This window comes from Eptatretus burgeri, chromosome 6, assembly GCF_056783735.1.
Source record: "Eptatretus burgeri isolate ZD-2024b chromosome 6, Ebu_testis_v1, whole genome shotgun sequence".
Taxonomy (NCBI): domain Eukaryota; kingdom Metazoa; phylum Chordata; class Myxini; order Myxiniformes; family Myxinidae; genus Eptatretus; species Eptatretus burgeri.
In genome coordinates, this window is record NC_140966.1 from 8,891,936 (window position 1) to 8,911,136 (window position 19,201).

A 19,201-nucleotide genomic window follows, 5' to 3' on the forward strand; every position below is an offset into this window, starting at 1 on the left:
TCAGGTTTCGATGCTGTCGCTGGGCAACACAGACTTTCAGCTCCCTCCAAAGATTTTCTATTGGGTTCAGGTCTGGAGACTGGCTCGGCCACTCCAGGACCTTGAGATGCTTCTTACGGAGCCACTCCTTAGTTGTCCTGGCTGTGTGTTTCGGGTCGTTGTCATGCTGGAAGACCCAGCCACACCACATCTTCAATGCTCTTGTTGAGGGAAGGAGGTTGTTGGCCAATATCTCGCGATACATGGCCCCATCCATCCTCCCCTCAATACGGTGCAGTCGTCCTGTCCTCTTTGCAGAAAAGCATCCCCAAAGAATGATGTTTCCACCTCCATGCTTCACGGTTGTGATGGTGTTCTTGGGGTTGTACTCATCCTTCTTCTTCCTCCAAACACGGCGAGTGGAGTTGAAACCAAAAGCTCTATTTTGGTCTCATCAGACCACATGACCTTCTCCCATTCCTCCTCTGGATCATCCAGATGGTCATTGGCAAACTTCAGATGGGCCTGGACATGCGCTGGCTTGAGCAGAGGGACCTTGGGTGCACTGAATGATTTTAATCCATGACGGCGTAGTGTGTTACTTATGGTTTTCATTGATAGTGTGGTCCCAGCTCTCTTCAGGTCATTGAACAGGTCCTGCCGTGTAGTTCTGGGCTGATCCCTCACCTTTCTCATGATCATTTAGGCTCCATGAGGTGAGATCTTGCATGGAGCCCCAGACCGAGGGAGATTGACTGTTATCTTGAACTTCTTCCATTTTCTAATAATTGCGCCAATAGTTGTTGCCTTCTCACCAAGCTGCTTGCCTATTATCCTGTAGCCCATCCCAGCCTTGTGCAAGTCTACACTTTTGTCCCTGATGTCCTTAGACAGCTCTCTGGTCTTGCCCATTGTGGAGAGGTTGGAGTCTGATTGATTGAGTGTGGACAGCTGTCTTTTATGCAGATAACGTTTTCAAACAGGTCCAGTTAATACAGGTAATGAGTGGAGAATGGGAGGGCTTCTTCAAGACAAAACTAGCAGGTCTGTGAGAGCCGGAATTATTACTGGTTGGTTGGTGATCAAATACTTATTTCATGCAATAAAATGCAAATTAATTATTTAAAAATCATACAATGTGATTTTCAGGATTTTTGTGTTAGATTCCGTCTTTCACAGTTGAAGTGTACCTATGATAAAAATTACAGACCTCTACTTGCTTTAAGTGGGAAAACCTGCAAAATTGGCAGTGTATCAAATACTTGTTCTCCCCACTGTATATATATATATATATATATATATATATATATATATATATATATATATATATATATATATATATATATATATATATATATATATATATATATATATATACACACACACACACACACACACACACACACACACACACACACACACACACACACACACACACACACACACACACACACACACACACACACACACACACACACACACACACACACAGTACATGTGTAATCTCAATAGAAAAAAACATTGGCATGTATTGGACGATTGTATCTCGTTCGTAGAATATTTTGATCGCCCCTCATACAAGGGGGTTGTGTGAGGGGAAGTCAAAATTGTACTTTTTTGTCTGCTATATATGCTCTTGACATTATCCTTCATAAACCTTATGGATTATACATTTGTCAAGGTATGTACAACAACTTCATGCTCTTCATAATAAGTTGTCATGTTGATGAGACAAGTTGGCTTCTGGCACTATTGATATAGAGTACAGCAGATTCTGCCCTCGGTACATAAGATGATCTCTCGCATGCGACAGGATAAGTTGTGTCACATAATGGCGTTCTCATGGGACATAAGCAGCTTCAAGTGCATAAATATACATCAAAGTTATTTACAACCAACATGAAGCACAGCTTTATCTAACCTGATGTGGAACGATCCAACATTGATGGTTTCCTCCCCAACAAATCTTGAGGCACAGCGGGTGCAGGGCTCTTTGCAGAAGTATTCCTGTTGGTTGAAGCAGTATAATCCCAATAATCACTGCCGCTCTTCCAAACAGGTTGTTCATGTCCATTCTCCTTCTTATCCTCCAGGCCAAGTGGCCCAAGGACGTCATCATCTGCATCAGCACGAGATTGCCACGTGACAGAACCCATTACAGAATTGGTTTTCTCCTTTCAAATCCGACCTGACTATGACATCATTTTTAGGTTGTTTCTGCGACAGAAAAGTCTGTCATGGTGCTCTTGGTACAAGGTCAATTTTGCCATCCTACAAATGGCTTAGAGTTCACAACAATGAAGATATACCAAACAAGTTCAAGCGTAAGGAAATAGCAGACCAAAGGCATACATCCTGATTAGAAAAGTGATGTTTGGGCTTTGATTACCATCAAAGGAGATTTTCCTTGGATGACGAATGGATGTGAAAGAAAGGTTGGAGTCCTGAACTGCGTTAGACTCTGTCAGATACAAATCCAAGAAGGGCATTTGCAATAAACATCCACAAGAAATACGATATTGACTGGAATACTTGAACAGCAACTTTATTGTGCGGGTGTTTCAAAAGTCTTGGTACTATTTCAATGCTATTTTTTGAAGATTTCAATGCAATAACAGTTCGGGGTTCAGCGCACGTGGACAATTAATCGGCTCTCGCTCCTACCAGCTCATCTAAGCTAAGTTCCCCGGACCAGTAAAGTTGCGTTTTCCTGTCTTGTTTTTACTCCCGTTTTTCATCAATTTTTCATCCCAAATCGTATCCTGCTGTGTTGAATCATTTCATTTGCATTGCGAGTTAAGTCGGGCCTACTGGTGATAGTCATGTGTGCTCCCCCATCCGTTGTTTGCCTTGTTTTCCCTACTTTTATCCCAAGTATTGTTACTTGTGATCCCTCAGCTCAATCCATTTCCCCTCCTGCCTCAAAAATACAAACAACATATCTCTCCTTCTTCACTCGAAAAAAAAACAAACAAAAACTAGAAGGGCACTCTTCGACGTCGCGACATCGACAGATATACCTCTGCTCACACTCTTGTCAAAGGCTTTTGTGTAAAAAAAAAAATATAGTTACCAAACCATGTGACCAATGATGTCATCAATTTTCCCCTCCATACAATTTAGCCCGAGATGACCCTCAAAATCTTTCATACTGATCAGATAAAGCTTTCGACGTATGCAATTATGACATCATAATGAAGGCACATAAGACACCATCAAAAAAAAACAAGAATCACATTTATTCCACATGGGGGAGTCCTTGATATGTGGCAAGTTTAAATTATTTCCATGAGCAGTTTCAGATATAGAGGTCCAAAGTTTCTTAATTTTTTTTCAAAATGTGCTGCCACACCACATGACCTATGATGTCATAATTATCATTAAAACATTCCACATGAGTAGTCACACCAATAGTGAAAATTTTGTGTAAATCGGATAAGCGGTTCCACCCACCCATCCATCGGGACCATACTCTGCACAGAGCGTTGGTGCTGCCTACGCAGTCTCCTTGGCGATTGGGCACAATCCTGGACGGGTCGCCACTCCGACACCCATTTTTGTGGCCGCCGCACGTTTCTGTCAATTCAGAGGGCGTACGGCCACCGTATCCTCGCCGTATCCTTCACGTCCATTCATGGTGCCAAACCCCTCCATGATCTGCACTTTGTACGGATAAAGTTTCGTGTCCTGCCTGAGGATCCGAAAGACAGTAGTGTGCGAAAAACCAAGTTCTTGTGAGTGGGTGGATCTCTCACTTTGAAATGTCTGCAATAAATACCGCTGAGTCTTGATCACAGACTTCATCTCAAGGTAACATTCTTCCATAATAATTCGTTGTTGCGGTGTGTATGACATGTTTACTCTGGACTGGAGAAGTCAGGTGGAGACAATTTCCCAACTTCCTGGAACATAACCTGAACAATAAATAACAATTACAAGTAGAACTGGCACTTTATAACTGCTGGCAGTGATGACGGGGTACCCGTACACGACACCTTTGATACGACGCGAGACTTAAACGACGGTCGCAAAGTTTCGCGACGATAGGATGAGCGGTTTCGGAGAAAACAATATTTAATGTTGTTCTTGAATCCGACGTGGCTGCCAAACCGTGTGACCTATCGATTAGAAATTAACAAACTTATATTCACCACTCGGGTGCGATACGTACGTGAAGTTTCCCCTCGATCTGACCGGCCGTTCTGGAGAAGAAGATGTTTGAAGGTTTTAGGGTAAATTCGACGTGGCCGCCAAACCGTGTGACCTATCGATTAGAAATTAACAAAATGGTGAAAGGATGTCTTGGGGAAAGTGTGCGTGAATTTTTGCCTCGATCTGTCCGGCTGTTCTGGAGAAGAAGATTAAAAAAATTTATTAATTTTCAATCCAAGATGGCTGATGAACCATGTGACCTATGACATGACAAATTTATATTCTGCTTCAAACTGTGTATTGGAACACGTCTGTCAAGTTTAGTGTTAATCGGAAAATGTGTGTTTTTCTATCCAAGATGGCCGTCACACAATGTGACTTATGACGTCATCATTTTTAGCATGTCTTATTTTCGCACTTCATTATTTACTCTTCTTCTTCTTCTTCTTCATTTTTTACTCTAATTCTTCATTTTTTTACTCATCTTCTTCATTTACTCTTCTTCTTCTTCTTCATTATTTACTCTTCTTCTTCATTTCCTCTTCTTCCTTTTTTACTCTTCTTCTTCTTCATTTTTTACTCTTCTTCATTATTATTTACTCTTCTTCTTCATTATTTGCTCTTCTTCATTATTTACTCTTGTACTTCATTATTTACTCTTCTTCTTCATTTTTTCTCTTCTTCAACTTTTACTCTTCTTCTTCATTTTTTACTCTTCTTCTTCATTTTTTTACTCTTCTTCTTCATTGTTTTACTCTTCTTCTTCATTGTTTTACTCTTCTTCTTCGTTTTTACTCTTCTTCATTTTTACTCTTTTTCATTTTTACTCTTCTTCTTCCTTATTTTTTACTCTTCTTCATTATTTACTCTCCTTCATTTTTTACTCTTGAACTTCATTATTTACTCTTCTTCTTCATTTTTTCTCTTCTTCTTCATTATTTACTCTTCTTCATTTTTTACTCTTCTTCTTCTTCACTTTTTACTCTTCTTTTTCATTATTTACTCTTCTTCTTCATTTTTCTCTTCTTCTTCTTCGTCTTCTACTTCTTCTTCTTCTTCTTCTTCTGCTTCTTTATTATTTCCTCTTCTTCTTCTTCTTTTTTTACTTTTCTTCTTCATTATTTTTTACTCTTCTTCTTCATTATTTACTCTTCTTCTTCATTTTTTACTCTTGTACTTCATTATTTACTCTTCTTCATTTTTTACTCTTCTTCTTCATTTTTTTTACTCTTCTTCATTATTATTTACTCTTCTTCTTCATTATTTGCTCTTCTTCATTATTTACTCTTGTACTTCATTATTTACTCTTCTTCTTCATTTTTTCTCTTCTTCAATTTTTACTCTTCTTCTTCATTTTTTACTCTTCTTCTTCATTTTTTTACTCTTCTTCTTCATTGTTTTACTCTTCTTCTTCATTGTTTTACTCTTCTTCTTCGTTTTTACTCTTCTTCATTTTTACTCTTTTTCATTTTTACTCTTCTTCTTCATTATTTTTTACTCTTCTTCATTATTTACTCTCCTTCATTTTTTACTCTTGAACTTCATTATTTACTCTTCTTCTTCATTTTTTCTCTTCTTCTTCATTATTTACTCTGCTTCTTCATTTTTTACTCTTCTTCTTCTTCTTCACTTTTTACTCTTCTTTTTCATTATTTACTCTTCTTCTTCATTTTTTCTCTTCTTCTTCTTCTTCTTCTTCTTCTTCTTCATTATTTCCTCTTCTTCTTCTTCTTCATTTTTTACTTTTCTTCTTCATTATTTTTTACTCTTCTTCTTCATTATTTACTCTTCTTCTTCATTTTTTACTCTTGTACTTCATTATTTACTCTTCTTCATTTTTTTCTCTTATTCTTCAATTTTTACTCTTCTTCTTCATTTTTTACTCTTCTTCTTCATTTCTACTCTTCTGCTTCTTCATTTTTTACTCTTCTTCTTCATTATTTACTCTTCTTCTTCTAAATTAAAATTAAGAGAGCTCGGCGTTGTTCTTCTTCTTCTTCTTGTTCTTCTTCTTCTGGTGAAGGCAAAACCTTTAGGACGCGGCTCTTGGACACATTTGTCCTCGTTAACATATGTGCAGGCATGGGGCTAGATTATAGTAGCCAAGTCTTGCTTCGATAGGTTATGTGGTTCCAGAGAAAACATTATTTAATATAATTCTTGAATCCAACATGGTTGCCAAACCATATGATCTATCAATTAGAAATTAACAAACTTGTGAAAGGATATCTTGCGGAAAGTGTGTGTGAATTTTTGCCTCAATCTGTCCGGACGTTCTGGAGAAGATTTTTAAAATTTAATAATTTTCAATCCAAGATGGCAGACGAACCACGTGATCTATGACATCATAAATTTAAATTCTGCTTCCAATCGTGTAGTGGAACACGTTCGTGAAGTTTCGTCTTCATCGGACAAAGTGCGTTATTCTATCCAAGGCGGCCGCCAAACCATGTGACATGTGACGTCATAATTTTAACGTGCATACAGGCATGGGAGTAGATTATATTTGCCAAGTTTCGCTTCGATAGGTTATGTGGTTCAAGAGAAAACATTATTTAATATAATTCTTGAATCCAACATGGCCACCAAACCATGTGACCTATCAATTAGAAATTAACAAAGTTATATTCATGACTGGTGTGCACTATCCAGACCTCGGCCTTTGATACAACATGAGATACATGAGATGACAAAAAAATTTATATTCTGCTTTCAACTGTGTCGTGGAACATGTCTGTGAAGTTTCGTGTTAATCGGAAAAGGTGCGTTTTTCTATCCAAGATGGCTACCAAACTGTGACTTGTGACATCATAATTTCTACCATGTATGCGGACATAATGGGGGATGACAGTTGCAAATTTTTGCTTCGATAGGTTAAGCCGTTCCAGAGAAAACATTATTTAATATTTTCTTAAATCCAACATGGCCGCCAAACCATGTGACTTGTGACGTAATAATTTTTATCATGTATGCAGAATTGATGGAAGATGGCATTTGCAAATTTTTGCTTTGATAGGTTAAGCGGTTCCAGAGAAAACATTATTTAATATTTTTCTTAAATCCAACATGGCTGCCAAACGATGTGACCTATCAATTAGAAATTAACAAACTTGTATTCCCTACTCATGTGCAATAGGTGTGTGAAGTTTCCCCTTGATCAGATCAGCCGTTCTGGAGAAGGTGTTTGATGGTTTTAGGGTAAATTCAAGATGGCCGCCAAACCATGTGACCGATCAAGAAGAAATTAACAAACTTGAGAAAGCACCACATGGGGAATATATGTGTAAAGTTTCGTTTCAATCTGTCTTGCCGTTCTGGAGAAGAAGATTTTTTAAATTTATTCATTTTCAATCCAAGATGGCTGCCGAACCATGTGACCTATAACTTCATAAATTTAAATTCAGCTTCCCATCGGGGACCCTAACAAGTTTGTGAAGTTTCGTATAAATCGAATAAGGTCCGTTTTTCTATCCAAGATGGCCACCAAACCATGTGACTTGTGATGTCATAATTTTTACTATGAATGCAGACATCATGGAGGATGATAGTTGCAAATTTTCGCTTCCATAGGTAATGTCATTCCAGAGAAAACATTATTTAATATTTTTCTTGAATCCAACATGGCTGCCAAACCATGTGACCTATCAATTACAAATTAACAAACTTATATTCCCAACTTGTTTGTGAAGTTTCCCCTTGATCTGACGAGCCATTCTGGAGAAGATGTTTGAAGGTTTACGGTAAATTCAAGATTGCCGCCAAACCGTATGACCGATCAATAAGAAATTAACAAACTTGATAAAGGACCTCATGAGGAATGTGTGTGTGTGTGTGTGTGTGTGTGTGTGTGTGTGTGTGTGTGTGTGTGTGTGTGTGTGTGTGTGTGTGTGTGTGTGTGTGTGTGTGTGTGTGTGTGTGTGTGTGTGTGTGTGTGTGTGTGTGTGTGTGTGTGTGTGTGTGTGTGTGTGTGTGTAAAGTTTCATCTCAATCTGTTTAGCCCTTCTAGAGAAGAAGATTTTTTTTTTTAATTCCCAAAACAAGATGGCTGCCGAACCAAGTGACCTATGACGTCATAATATTTTTTTTTCTACGATGAATTGTTGTGCAGATGAGGCTCAAGAAATTTCTGATTTTTCCGATGCAGCGTTGTACCTAACGAATTTTGACCGGCACACCTCATGACTGATGACCTCACGAAAAATCACCCCTGTTCCCCTTGAGGAGCTTATTCAAATGTATGAAGCGAAAAAAATTTCCATCGCACCGTTTCAGAGATAGAGGTCCAAAGTTTTTGGGTTTTTTCAAGATGGCGCCCGTACCACGTGACCTATGACGTCACAATTACCAATTAAGTTTGCTATCAAAAAAGATACATACTATGGTGAAAATTTCATGTCGATCGGACTTACCGTTCCTGAGAAAATGATTTTTAAAGCGAAAGAACCCGCAAATTGCCGGCAGAAAAAGAATAAATAACAAAGAATAAGGAAATAAACAGAAGAAAAACAATAAGGTTCCCTGTCAGGATGACAGGGTACCCTAATTAATAATGTTCAATAAACAATCCAAATCGTACCAAGACTTTTTGAAACACCGTACATCTTCGCATCGTTGATCCAAATAAAAATTGCAATGAAAAACTTCAACAAGAAGAAAACAACTCGTGTCATGCTTACCTGCTTCAGTAATTATGTGCGACCACAATGACTTCAATACAAAGCTTGGCTCAGCAAACAATTATCCAGAAAACAAACTTGGCCGAACCAAGTAAAAAAAATGATTCCTCATTTTTAGCAAAAAAAATCCCTCTGAAACCTACCATTGCCACAGATTAAATTGATTTACAATTACATCATCGGAGGTTTTGAGGGACAACAAAAGGTTATATGTCAGAATATTCACAAACAGCCCAAGGCTTGGCACGACTGGCTTGCTTGGCAAGGATGAAGTTAAATATGGCACCAGATACAATCAGGATGAATATCTTTAGATACATAAACATAAAGTGTAGGAAAAAAAAATTCTTTTGTTTTGACAAAGTACGAATACTCAAATCATCAGCTGAACCTCCTTTCTCACTGCTGCCTGTTTGGCTTATCAACTGCAGAGTGAAGATGTACGTTTTTTTTTTTACAGGGTCGGGTGTCAGGGTCGTGATGAAACTGTGACAAAAATCACACGTAGACAAATGCAGAGACATTAGACAACACTGGACATGACCAGAGACAAACAGCCGGTGACCCTGGAGAAGTGCCTAACCTCCCGGAGTACACTGGGTGCTGGTACTGCCATATTGTGATGTTTTTCTTCTCTTTGCATTCAGTGTAGCAACTAAGGAGAAACATCCCCTCCCACATGTCCCCCTCCCCCACCCCATCCTCAAAGGGATGGCAACCCATGGGGTTTATTGCTCTATCCTCTAAATGCTGAGCATGTCGGGTTCGAACTACTGACCTCTAAGACTCAGAGTCAAAGCTCAAACCATTACGTCACCGAGTCTGGTAAAGTTTTGGTTGATTAAAATCCATTGTTTACAAGGTACCGCCATAAACGTGGTCTTTCCAAAAGACCTGAGATTTTAATATCCACAAGTGAGTGCGATCTGATAAGACACATGGCTTAACATCAGCTGTCCAAGTCCTCTCCCTCCCCCTCAAATTTAGCTTTCCCCATGATGCAGTGTACAATCGAGATCCCAAGCTGCTCAATTGAAATAAGATTACAATGAAAATGACAAAGTCGAAGAAAAAAAAAAACTTCTTCTGACTGAGCAATCCTGCAAGTGACCAAATGTTTCAACAACCAAACAACCAAATTAATTGTAGACCTAATGATGAATGAAACATTGTAAGCAACATATAATTTGCAAAAAACTTTCATGGGGTATATCCGGTGGCAAAGACTTTGTTCTGAAGAACGTAACTGAGGTCAGTAGGATTTGCTTTTGCCACTACGTTATGATGCCAGATTGATGAGTTGGGGGAGGAAATCGAAATCCAAGGTTCAAAATAAGGACAGCAAAGTTGAATGAATACTTCAAAGTGAGGGAGGCAACAAAACCACACATTTTTGGAATCAACCTATCATTCCATATCCATCCATCCATTGGAACCATACTCTGTGCAGAGCTTTGGTACTGCCGAAGCAGTCTCCTTAGCTATTGGACACAATCCTGGACGAGTCGCCACTCCGACACAGAATACCAGCAAGCTGGCACTCATTTTGCCGACGTCAGAAGGATGACAGGCTGAGTCAACCCCACCTGGTATTAATTCAATAATACAACAGCCAAGTGGGATTTGAACTCAGGACCCAAGGATCCCAAGCCAACCACTGTAGCCATTAAGCCAACACCAGGCATATTCCATATCCCTTTACATATACGCCATAATTAATGATGACATCAATGTTGTTTCTCTACTCTGATTTACTTATTTAATTGGCCCATATATCTACTCAGTTCAGAAACAGCAAATATTTTTTTTAAACAATAGGTAATATTTCACCCGTCTCAAGCTGGTCCATTCTGGAACTTCGAGACTTGAGCATTCCATCAGCAATCGCTTGTCCTGGTCCTGGTATCCCACTTTCTTCAAACAGTTCATCATCCATCGCATTCATGGTTTGACTCTGATATCGGAATATGTAGACAGAGAAATTGTTTTTGACAAATACGCAACTTATAAAAGTCATCCACATTTTAGGAAATCAGGGGTACCAGTGGGAAGGTTGAAGGAGCTGGAGCTGGTGGTGTGGGGTGGGGGTTGGAGGAGGGGAGTTTAAGAAAGAAAGAAAGAAAGAAAGTAGGGAAATGGAGGAAGAGAAAAACAGCCACATTAATCACATTGACAGGGAAGAGTCAAACCCTCTGAAGATACATCTAAAAAAGGATGAAGTTTAATATGGCACGAGATACAATCAGGATGAACTTGGCCCCGTTTTGTGTACAATTTCAAAAGAGGGAAATTTTTATTAAAAAAAGGCCCAAGGAAAAGAAGAGTGAAAAACAAAATATGTATGATGGAGACAACTTTTACATTTATTTATTTATTTGCAAACAAGGGTGACACTCATGGAAGAACATGATGAAACAGAACAACAACAGCTGGAATACATTTGAAAGTGGGGAAAGGTTTGTGGGACTCTTTGCCACTCCAGAGGGACTGCCAAAATTCCTCCAACAAAATCATCATTATCATGTGCCATACCCCATGCTGAGTGTTAATGCTGCTTGAAGCAAGAACTAGGCTACAATCCTGGTCGAGTCACCACTCTGACTCAGCAAGTCATGGGAGGAATTTGTAATTTGGTCATGGTGCCCAAGATAGCTCGCCTACTCTTCGCGAAGGACACCAAAGGATCTTTAACATCCACAAGGAAATGCATGCAGGCAGACCAGACACAAAGTTTAATATCCGTCTCAGGGATGGCGCAAACATTGATGAATCACCCCTGCCTGTGAAACACCGGGATGACAGTTTATACTGTCGTGGCCAAAAATATTGGCACCCTTGCACGTTTTTCAAAGAATGCACCATTTCTTCGAGAAAATTGTTGAAATTAAAAAATCGTTTACTATCCACATATGTATTTCCTTGGTTTGCAGTGGAGCAAAACAAAAACAGAAGCTGAAAAAAATTACTAAATCTTAGCTTAGAAAGAAAGAAAACCAGAGAATTGTCTGAGGAGATGAGACACAAGTTGGTAGCCAAGCATGGACAATCCCAAGGCTACAAGTCCATGTCCAGAAACCATGATGTTCCTGTGTCCACCGTACACAATATTATCAGGAAGTTTAAGGCCTATGGCACTGTAGCCAACCTCCCTGGACGTGACCGCAAGAGAAAACTTAATCGAAGATCGCAGTGAAGGATTGTTCGAATGGTGGAGAAAGCACCTTGATGAACTGCCAAACAGATTCAAGCTGACCTTCAGACACAAGGTACGACAGTTTCAACTCGCACCATCCGTCACCAACTCAATGAAAGGGGGTTCACTGTTAGGAGACCCAGGATGACCCCACTGCTGAGAGATAGAGATAGAAGAAAGCCTGACTGGAGTTTGCCAAAACACACCTGAACAAACCAAAATCCTTCTGGGAGAATGTCCTGTGGACAGATGAGACCAAATTAGAGCTTTTTGGTGAAGCACATCATCTCTATGTTTACAGAAAACAAAATGAAGCCTTCAAAGAAAAGAACACCTTCCTTCCAGTCAAACATGGAGGAGGTTCGGTGATGTTTCGGAGTTGCTGTCCTGCTTCTGACACGAGGTGCCTTGAATGTGTGCATGGCATCATGAAATCAGGAGATTACCAAGGTATTTTGGAGTGCAATGTTCAACCCAGTGTCAGAGAGCTGGGTCTCCGTCGAAGGTCATGGGTCTTGCAGCAGGACAATGACCCCAAACACACTTCAAAAAGCATCCAGGAATGGTTCAAGACAAAATGCTGGAATGTTCTGAAATGACCAGCAATGAGTCCAAATTTAAATCCCACTGAACACCTGTGGGGAGATCTGAAAACAGTGGTTGGGAGAAGGAACCCTTCAAATCTGGGAGCACTGGAGCAGTTTGTACAGAAGTGTGAGCCAAGCTGCCAGTAGAGATGTGTAGGAAACTCATTCATGGACATAGGAAGTACTTGATTGCAGTTATTTTGTCCAAAGGCTGTGATACCAAATATTAAGTCAAGGGTGTCAATAATTTTGTCAATGCCATTTCTTTGTATTTTATGATTTTAAAGTATCTATTAAGTTCTGAATCAAAAACAAAGGTTCTGTAATATTGTTGCGAATTCGCGCCCGCCGGCGTGCGATCGGCCGCTCGACTCGAATGGCGGCCACCTCGCCCACCGGACGGACAATTCAGTCGTGACCCTCCGGGAACTATCGCCTGGAGCCAGTCACGGGTGGGCCTTTCGACTTCACCACAATCGTGCCAATTGGCCACCCGCGTAGGATAGGGTTGTTCGCCAAACTCGACCTACCTAAGTACCCACGCGGATGGTAAACCGGGCGATCGTACCTCGCCGCAGGCCGACTCCGGACACGAACCGCTTAAGCGGTCCGTTGCGTGCCACAGTGATAACCGAGCGGTGTTATCGTCGGCCTCGACGGTTCCGATTAATTATCGGGCGTATTAAGCCCACTACGAACCCTTTACGTGAAGCAGGATGGAGGGTCAATAAAGAAAAGACGAAGCGAAATGGGAAAACATTTCACACAATGCACATTTATTACGCGACACACGGAAAGCACACATATACAGCCAAACAGTCCAAAAGCACCTATATCAATTAAAACAAAAGCAACAATGCAGAGCTACTACCGAATAAGCGTACACACGGCAACACTTACACAGTTTTACTTCACAGACGGCGCCAACACACATTCACTCAAAAGCAAAGGAAAGAAGCCACCCTCATAGACAAGGGGGCAGACGGGCCTGTAGGCCAATATGCGCGCGTAACTTGAAGGAGCGGCCAGGCCCGCGAGACCAGGGGGGTCCTACCCGCGTCCTCGTGACGCGTTTGCGGATGATCCGCAGATGTGGCCGCGTGGCTGTGCCCCGACTCCGTGCTCCTTCGCGGGTTTCGTTGGCACGACGTTTGGAGTGGGGTGGGAACGGGGCCCCCTTTGTTGCACTATCTCAGCGCGGGGGCAAGGGGGAATTGTTGATGCTCTGGGGGAGGAGAATGGCTGGCTGGCCAGGGTCCCGCGACGAGCGATCTCCCACCCGACCTCGTCGCCGACCGCCGTCCTTCTCGCCTCGGACCCGATCTCCTCGGCCTCTAAACCACAACGCTCCTCAGCCGACTGCAGAACCCAACTCGATGCCTTCGCCACCGACTCCACACTCTGCTGCTGCCACACTCTGCTGCTGCCACACTCTGCTGCTGCCACACTCTGCTCTCAAACCGAAAACTAACTCTCCCCAGACTTCGGGCTCCACTCGGCTCTCCAGACCGACTTGACTGCCTTCATTTGCCTTGCGCTTGCCGTTTTATAGGCCGGCAGGAGAAACCAATATGCAAATATCCGGATCAGGATCACCTCAGGGGCGGAGCCACGCTCGCCAATTGGACGGAGGAAGAGTGGGCGTGAACCTCCCCTGATCCTAGAATTTGCATATTTCGATTTCACTCAGACGTGCCTGGAAGCGGGGCCAAGCCGCTCCGCGCTTGCTAATTGGACGGATCAGAGGTGGGCGTGTAGCGTTCTTGATCCGAATTCTCCTTCGGAAAGGCCGTTATTTGCACTTGCGGCTCGGTGCGTATCTTGAACGAGCCCAAGACAGCCCGACGCTCAGTGTTCACAGGTGGTGCGGGAATGGCCGTAGAAGGAGAGAGGTGAGGGTGGTGGAGGGTTTATTGGTGGTGGTTTGATGGTTATGGTGCCGTTTGGGAATGACGGTGATGCGATGTTTGCGGGATTGAGTTGTGAAGGTAAAAGTCGTGGCTGTTGGCGTTGTTGTTGTTGAAGGGTTGGAGCGATGTTGTAGTTGGTGACGATGGCTGGCGTGGTGGTTAAGGTGGTTGTGTGATAGCGGTTGAGACGTGGTTGGTTCAAAATAAAGATAGAACAGAAGAACGGCTATCTCAAAGCATCGCAGCCTGAATGAATCACATAAATTCCCTCTAAACAACGGGTTTGGGGCTAACTACACATGTACTTAGAGTTATCTCACCTACGGGCCCTGAATGGTGGTTTGCGAATTTCCACAGCCGTAACAATATTAACAGTGAAGTAAAGAATTGTGAAGACCAAATACTTTTGTCAATTTCAACTTATTTTTGGAGAAAATTGTGAGTTATTTGAAAAAAGTGCCCAAGGGTGCCAAATATTTTTAGCCACGACTGTAGCTGGTCCAAGATTCAAACCAAGCTAAAGACAGCTTTGAGGCAAGTGTTGCATCCTGTCAGCCCTGCAACCAAATAGGAAAAAAAAACAAGTACTGCACATTAAAAAAGACTGAGATTGTGCAAGGACTGAAAGGATAAAATTGGGGAGGTGTTTTGTGTCCAAAACAAGCTTCAAACTTAAAGGGAAGTTAGAGTGGGGGTAGAGTGAGTCAATGGTTTCAGTAGGTATTGTACGAAGTGCACGTAATTCTTCCAACTAATTGTTCCTGATTAGCTACGTGATGAAGTTGAAATTTGTCGATGTTATGTACTTCAACTTTCAATTCCTTGCCTGTGTTTTCGGAAGTATCACAAATCATTGTGCGACATTATGGGCTGGTTTCAGTTCTCTAAACTGGTTAGTTTGTCCTCACAATTGCACCACTGTGCTTTAGTATATATGTATGACAAGCACACAACGGATCGGAACCATTAAGCAGTGAATATAAATGAAAATATAGAATAGATGCGAGAGACAGGTTTTGTAAGCGAGGCAATTCCCGATTGCAAAACAGAATGCGTTGCTTTGGCCAAAAGCCCAGGAACCTTACACGCCCCCAATGACAAATCTGTAAAACCCTTCTTAGCACTCCCTCTCATAAACAAACTTCAAGTTCAACAGAGTCAGTGCAGGAAGGGTATCCTCAAAGGTAAGATGATTCTCATCACTTGACCTTAATTCTGCTCACGAGTACGGTATTTTGAGCTTATATTTTTTTTATGCAACAAGAGAAGGCTCAGCAAGTGATGCAAAGTGAACCTCAATCGAACTCCAGTTAGCATTCTGGCTTATAGAATCAGTGAAGAACTTTGTGGGGATTTCCTAACAATCATTTCTTCATGTATCACAGCTAATATAGCCCTGAATATAAGAACTGGCATGCATATAAGTACATGATTGAAGTGCTGTCAACAAGTACTGTCAATTGTCGTCGTTGGTGAACGACAATTATTAATTTTTATTTAAACGACGTTAATACTTTATTTTTGTGATGTGATTTCCTATGTTGAATTTTTGTTTTGGTATGATTAGATCTCTCGTAACTTTTATTTAGTTTCGCTGTAAGTAACATTTTCAATTGCCACTGATTATGTTATCTTCCGTGACAACAAATCAGGATCAGAATGATAACATTCAGGACAACTTGATATGCAGCTGCATATCACCATCACTATCAGTCCCTTAATTGTAGACATAATTTGGGTGTAATACATGATGCTTCAAGCCTGATGTTGGTTTAGTGGTTACGGTGGCTGGCTTGGGACCTAAGGGTCCTGAGTTTGAGCCCCTGTTTTTTTTTTCATTGAATTAACACCAGGTGGGGTTAACTCAGCCTGTCATCCTTCTGAGGTGAGTGAAATGAGTACCATTGTACCGGGTTATTAACCATTCAGAGTAACCTGTGTCAGAGTTGTGACCCTTTCATGACTGTACTCCTTGCCAATGAAACTGCCTTGGCAGCTCTATGTGCCTTTATGGTATGAAAGGAATGGTGTTATTATTATACAAGATGCTTGAGCAACCACACCTCCATCTGGTACTTAATTTTGCTGTTGGGTGAATTATATTATCTAACATGTTACTTTCACTACTTGTTTGTTTCCCTATTATTTTCCTTTTTTCTCCCAGTTACAGTTTCCCTGACTTTGAGCTGCTTAACACGGTCCCTCCCTGTCAAAATGAGTCCTTCTCACCAGCACATGCTCCCTGAGATCCATTTGATGCACGCACCTCTGACACATTCCCACCCTATATGAATCCTCATCACCATCCTGTCTCTATTTTGCTCCGACGAAGGTTTCACGCCAGAAATGTCAGCATATCCTCGCTTCCGAAGGGGGTTAGCATACCTCAATCAACATTCCGTTGATTCCATACACTATAAGCTAAAGCGGCTTGATGTTAAAACTACTTCTCCATTCGTACTTTCAAGTCGATGCTTTGCTTCACGGTATTCTCATGTGACCCACCAAAATTATTTTTGCCACTTATTGATCTGAAGAACATTTTAAAGGAGCTCTCCATTTATTGCTTGCTGACTTCATTCATTGCTGTTGATGAAATAAATGGCAAAAGGTGTAAATTATCAATCACAGTACTATTCAGACTCCTATCACTTAAAACAACCAAACACGTACTGTACTGTATATTCAATCAGACAGAAGCTCACCCCCTGGTTATATAAAATATTCAGGAAGTCAAATTAACTTTTCAATGGAAATATAGAAAGCAATATTTTTCAGTGCTGGGAATAATAATTGTAAGCATTGTAAATCATCCATGCATTGGGACCATACTCTGCACAGAACGTTGGTGCTGCCTAAGCAGTCTTCTTGGCCATTGGACACAATACTGGACGGGTCGCCACTCCAACACAGGATACCAGCAAGCTGGCACTCATTTTGCCGACCTCAGAAGGATGACAGGCAGAGTCAACCCCACCTGGTATTAATTCAACAGCAAAGGGGGATTTGAATTCAGGATACTAGGATCCCAAGCCCATCACCCTAACCATAAGGCCAACACCAGGCATACTGTAAACCATGACAGGGAAAATTTAACCTTGATTGTATTATTACATTGTTTGAAGGCTTATAGTGGAGTTTGTACGTGAAACACATGCAGGATAGACATTAGTAGACGACAATGTACTTCCATGTGAACGACGGACAAATGCACATTAGTTTATGGGCTTTTAATCTGTTCCCAATATCACGAACCATTGGTTAAGATGGGAACCGAAGACAGACCAAACATTCCAGACGAGAAACCGAAAACAGGCCAACTTTTAGACATGTTCAAACAAGTGCTGGGACAAAATTAAAAATTACCAGAGGCTTATTTCAAGCACATGTATCCTCTACTCTATCTAGTACTATTCATCACATCATAATCCATCACTGCCAAGTCCTTCGCAAACAGACGTGACCTTCTCTGCTCTGAGAAACTATTTTCAAAAGCTGAGGATACAATCTTGGTTTACCATTCTTTTTAAATGTTAATCAAGTTGGGTGCCTTGATGCATCTCGTTGAGAACCTACAAGTGTACTTTTGTCCTGGGTGTGTCGTTGTCCAGGCTGTATTCAAATCCGTTCATCTTACTTGCCCTCCCTTTTGTTATCCTTCGTCTTTCTTTCCATCACCTCCTCCTAACTTACATGTTTCACGCTTCTCCTCCTCTGTTTCTCTCTGTCTGTGTCTGTCTGTCTGTCTGTCTGTCTGTCTGTCTGTCTGTCTGTCTGTCTGTCTGTCTGTGTCTCTCTCTCTCTCTCTCTCTCTCTCTCTCTCTCTCTCTCTCTCTCTCTCTCTCTCTCTCTCTCTCTCTCTGTCTCTCTCTCTCTCTCTCTCTCTCTCTCTCTCTCTCTCTCTCTCTCTCTCTCTCTCTCTCTCTCTCTCTCTCTCTCTCTCTCTCTCTCTCTCTCTCTCTCTCTCTCTCTCTCTCTCTCTCTCTCTCTCTCTTCCCCCCTCTTTTCCTGATCAATCACTCCGTTACTCGTTGCATCCACCTGTTACCCCATGTCCAACTGTCAGTGCATTGTGGTTTTGTCCTCTGTCACCTCACCTGCCACCATGAGCTGACATTTTACATTTTAAAAAAGGTTTTGTTTGTTTTTTCCGATGTCTATGTGCTATCAAGCCTGATGTTGGCTTAGCAGTTAAGGTGGCTGGATTGTGACGAAAGGGTCCTAAGTTAGAGCCCTGACTACCATTGAATTAACACCAGGTGCGGTTCACTCATCCTGTCATCCTTCCCAGGTCAGCAAAATGAGTACCAGTGTACTGGGATAATAACCATTTGGGGTAAGCTGCATCGGAGTGGCAACCCATCCAGAACTGTACTCCTTGCCAATGAAACTGCCTCAGCTCTTTGCGCCTTTATGGCATGAAAGGCATTGTATTATTGTTACTATTAGTATTACTAATACGTGCCCGTACGTGCGTGGCCGTACGTGCAAAAAAAAAACTTTCAAACCGTGAGCCAGAAACAACCACACCAGCCGTTCGTTCCTTCGCTCTTGCGTGCGCATACGTGCGTGGCCCGGCAGTTCGCATATCGCAGTTACGATTTTTTTTTTTTTTTTTTTTTTTTGTATACCTTGGTCGAGGCTCGTATGAGAGCGAACACACAACTCACAGCAAGGAGGCATGAGACAAGAGGGGCGGGAGTG

At 41.5% G+C, this 19,201-nt stretch overlaps 1 protein-coding gene and 1 long non-coding RNA gene across 12 annotated transcripts in view; one reads left to right on the forward strand and one right to left on the reverse strand.

The window, feature by feature from the left end:
• FBF1 (Fas binding factor 1) overlaps positions 1–19,201 on the reverse strand; it is a 215,869-nt gene that overhangs the window by 81,931 nt on the left and 114,737 nt on the right. For all 8 annotated transcript variants that reach the window (XR_015058923.1, XM_085883880.1, XM_085883877.1 and 5 more), the window contains 3 exons: positions 10,638–10,761; positions 2,369–2,440; positions 1,901–2,098 (listed from right to left, as the gene is read on the reverse strand). Coding sequence is in view for 7 of the 8 variants with exons in the window: in XM_085883877.1 (XP_085740003.1) it covers positions 1,901–2,098; positions 2,369–2,440; positions 10,638–10,761 (394 nt within the window). In the remaining variant the exon portion in view is untranslated. The remainder of the gene's footprint in view (positions 1–1,900; positions 2,099–2,368; positions 2,441–10,637; positions 10,762–19,201) is intronic.
• LOC147024208 (uncharacterized) overlaps positions 15,553–19,201 on the forward strand; it is a 46,781-nt gene continuing 43,132 nt past the window's right edge. For 2 of the 4 annotated variants that reach the window (XR_015058926.1, XR_015058925.1), the window contains exon 1: positions 15,553–15,681. This is a non-coding gene — a long non-coding RNA (uncharacterized LOC147024208). Of the gene's footprint in view, positions 15,682–16,661; positions 16,873–17,338; positions 17,459–19,201 lie in introns of all 4 variants that reach the window. The other 2 variants (XR_015058927.1, XR_015058928.1) reach the window with 2 other exon arrangements.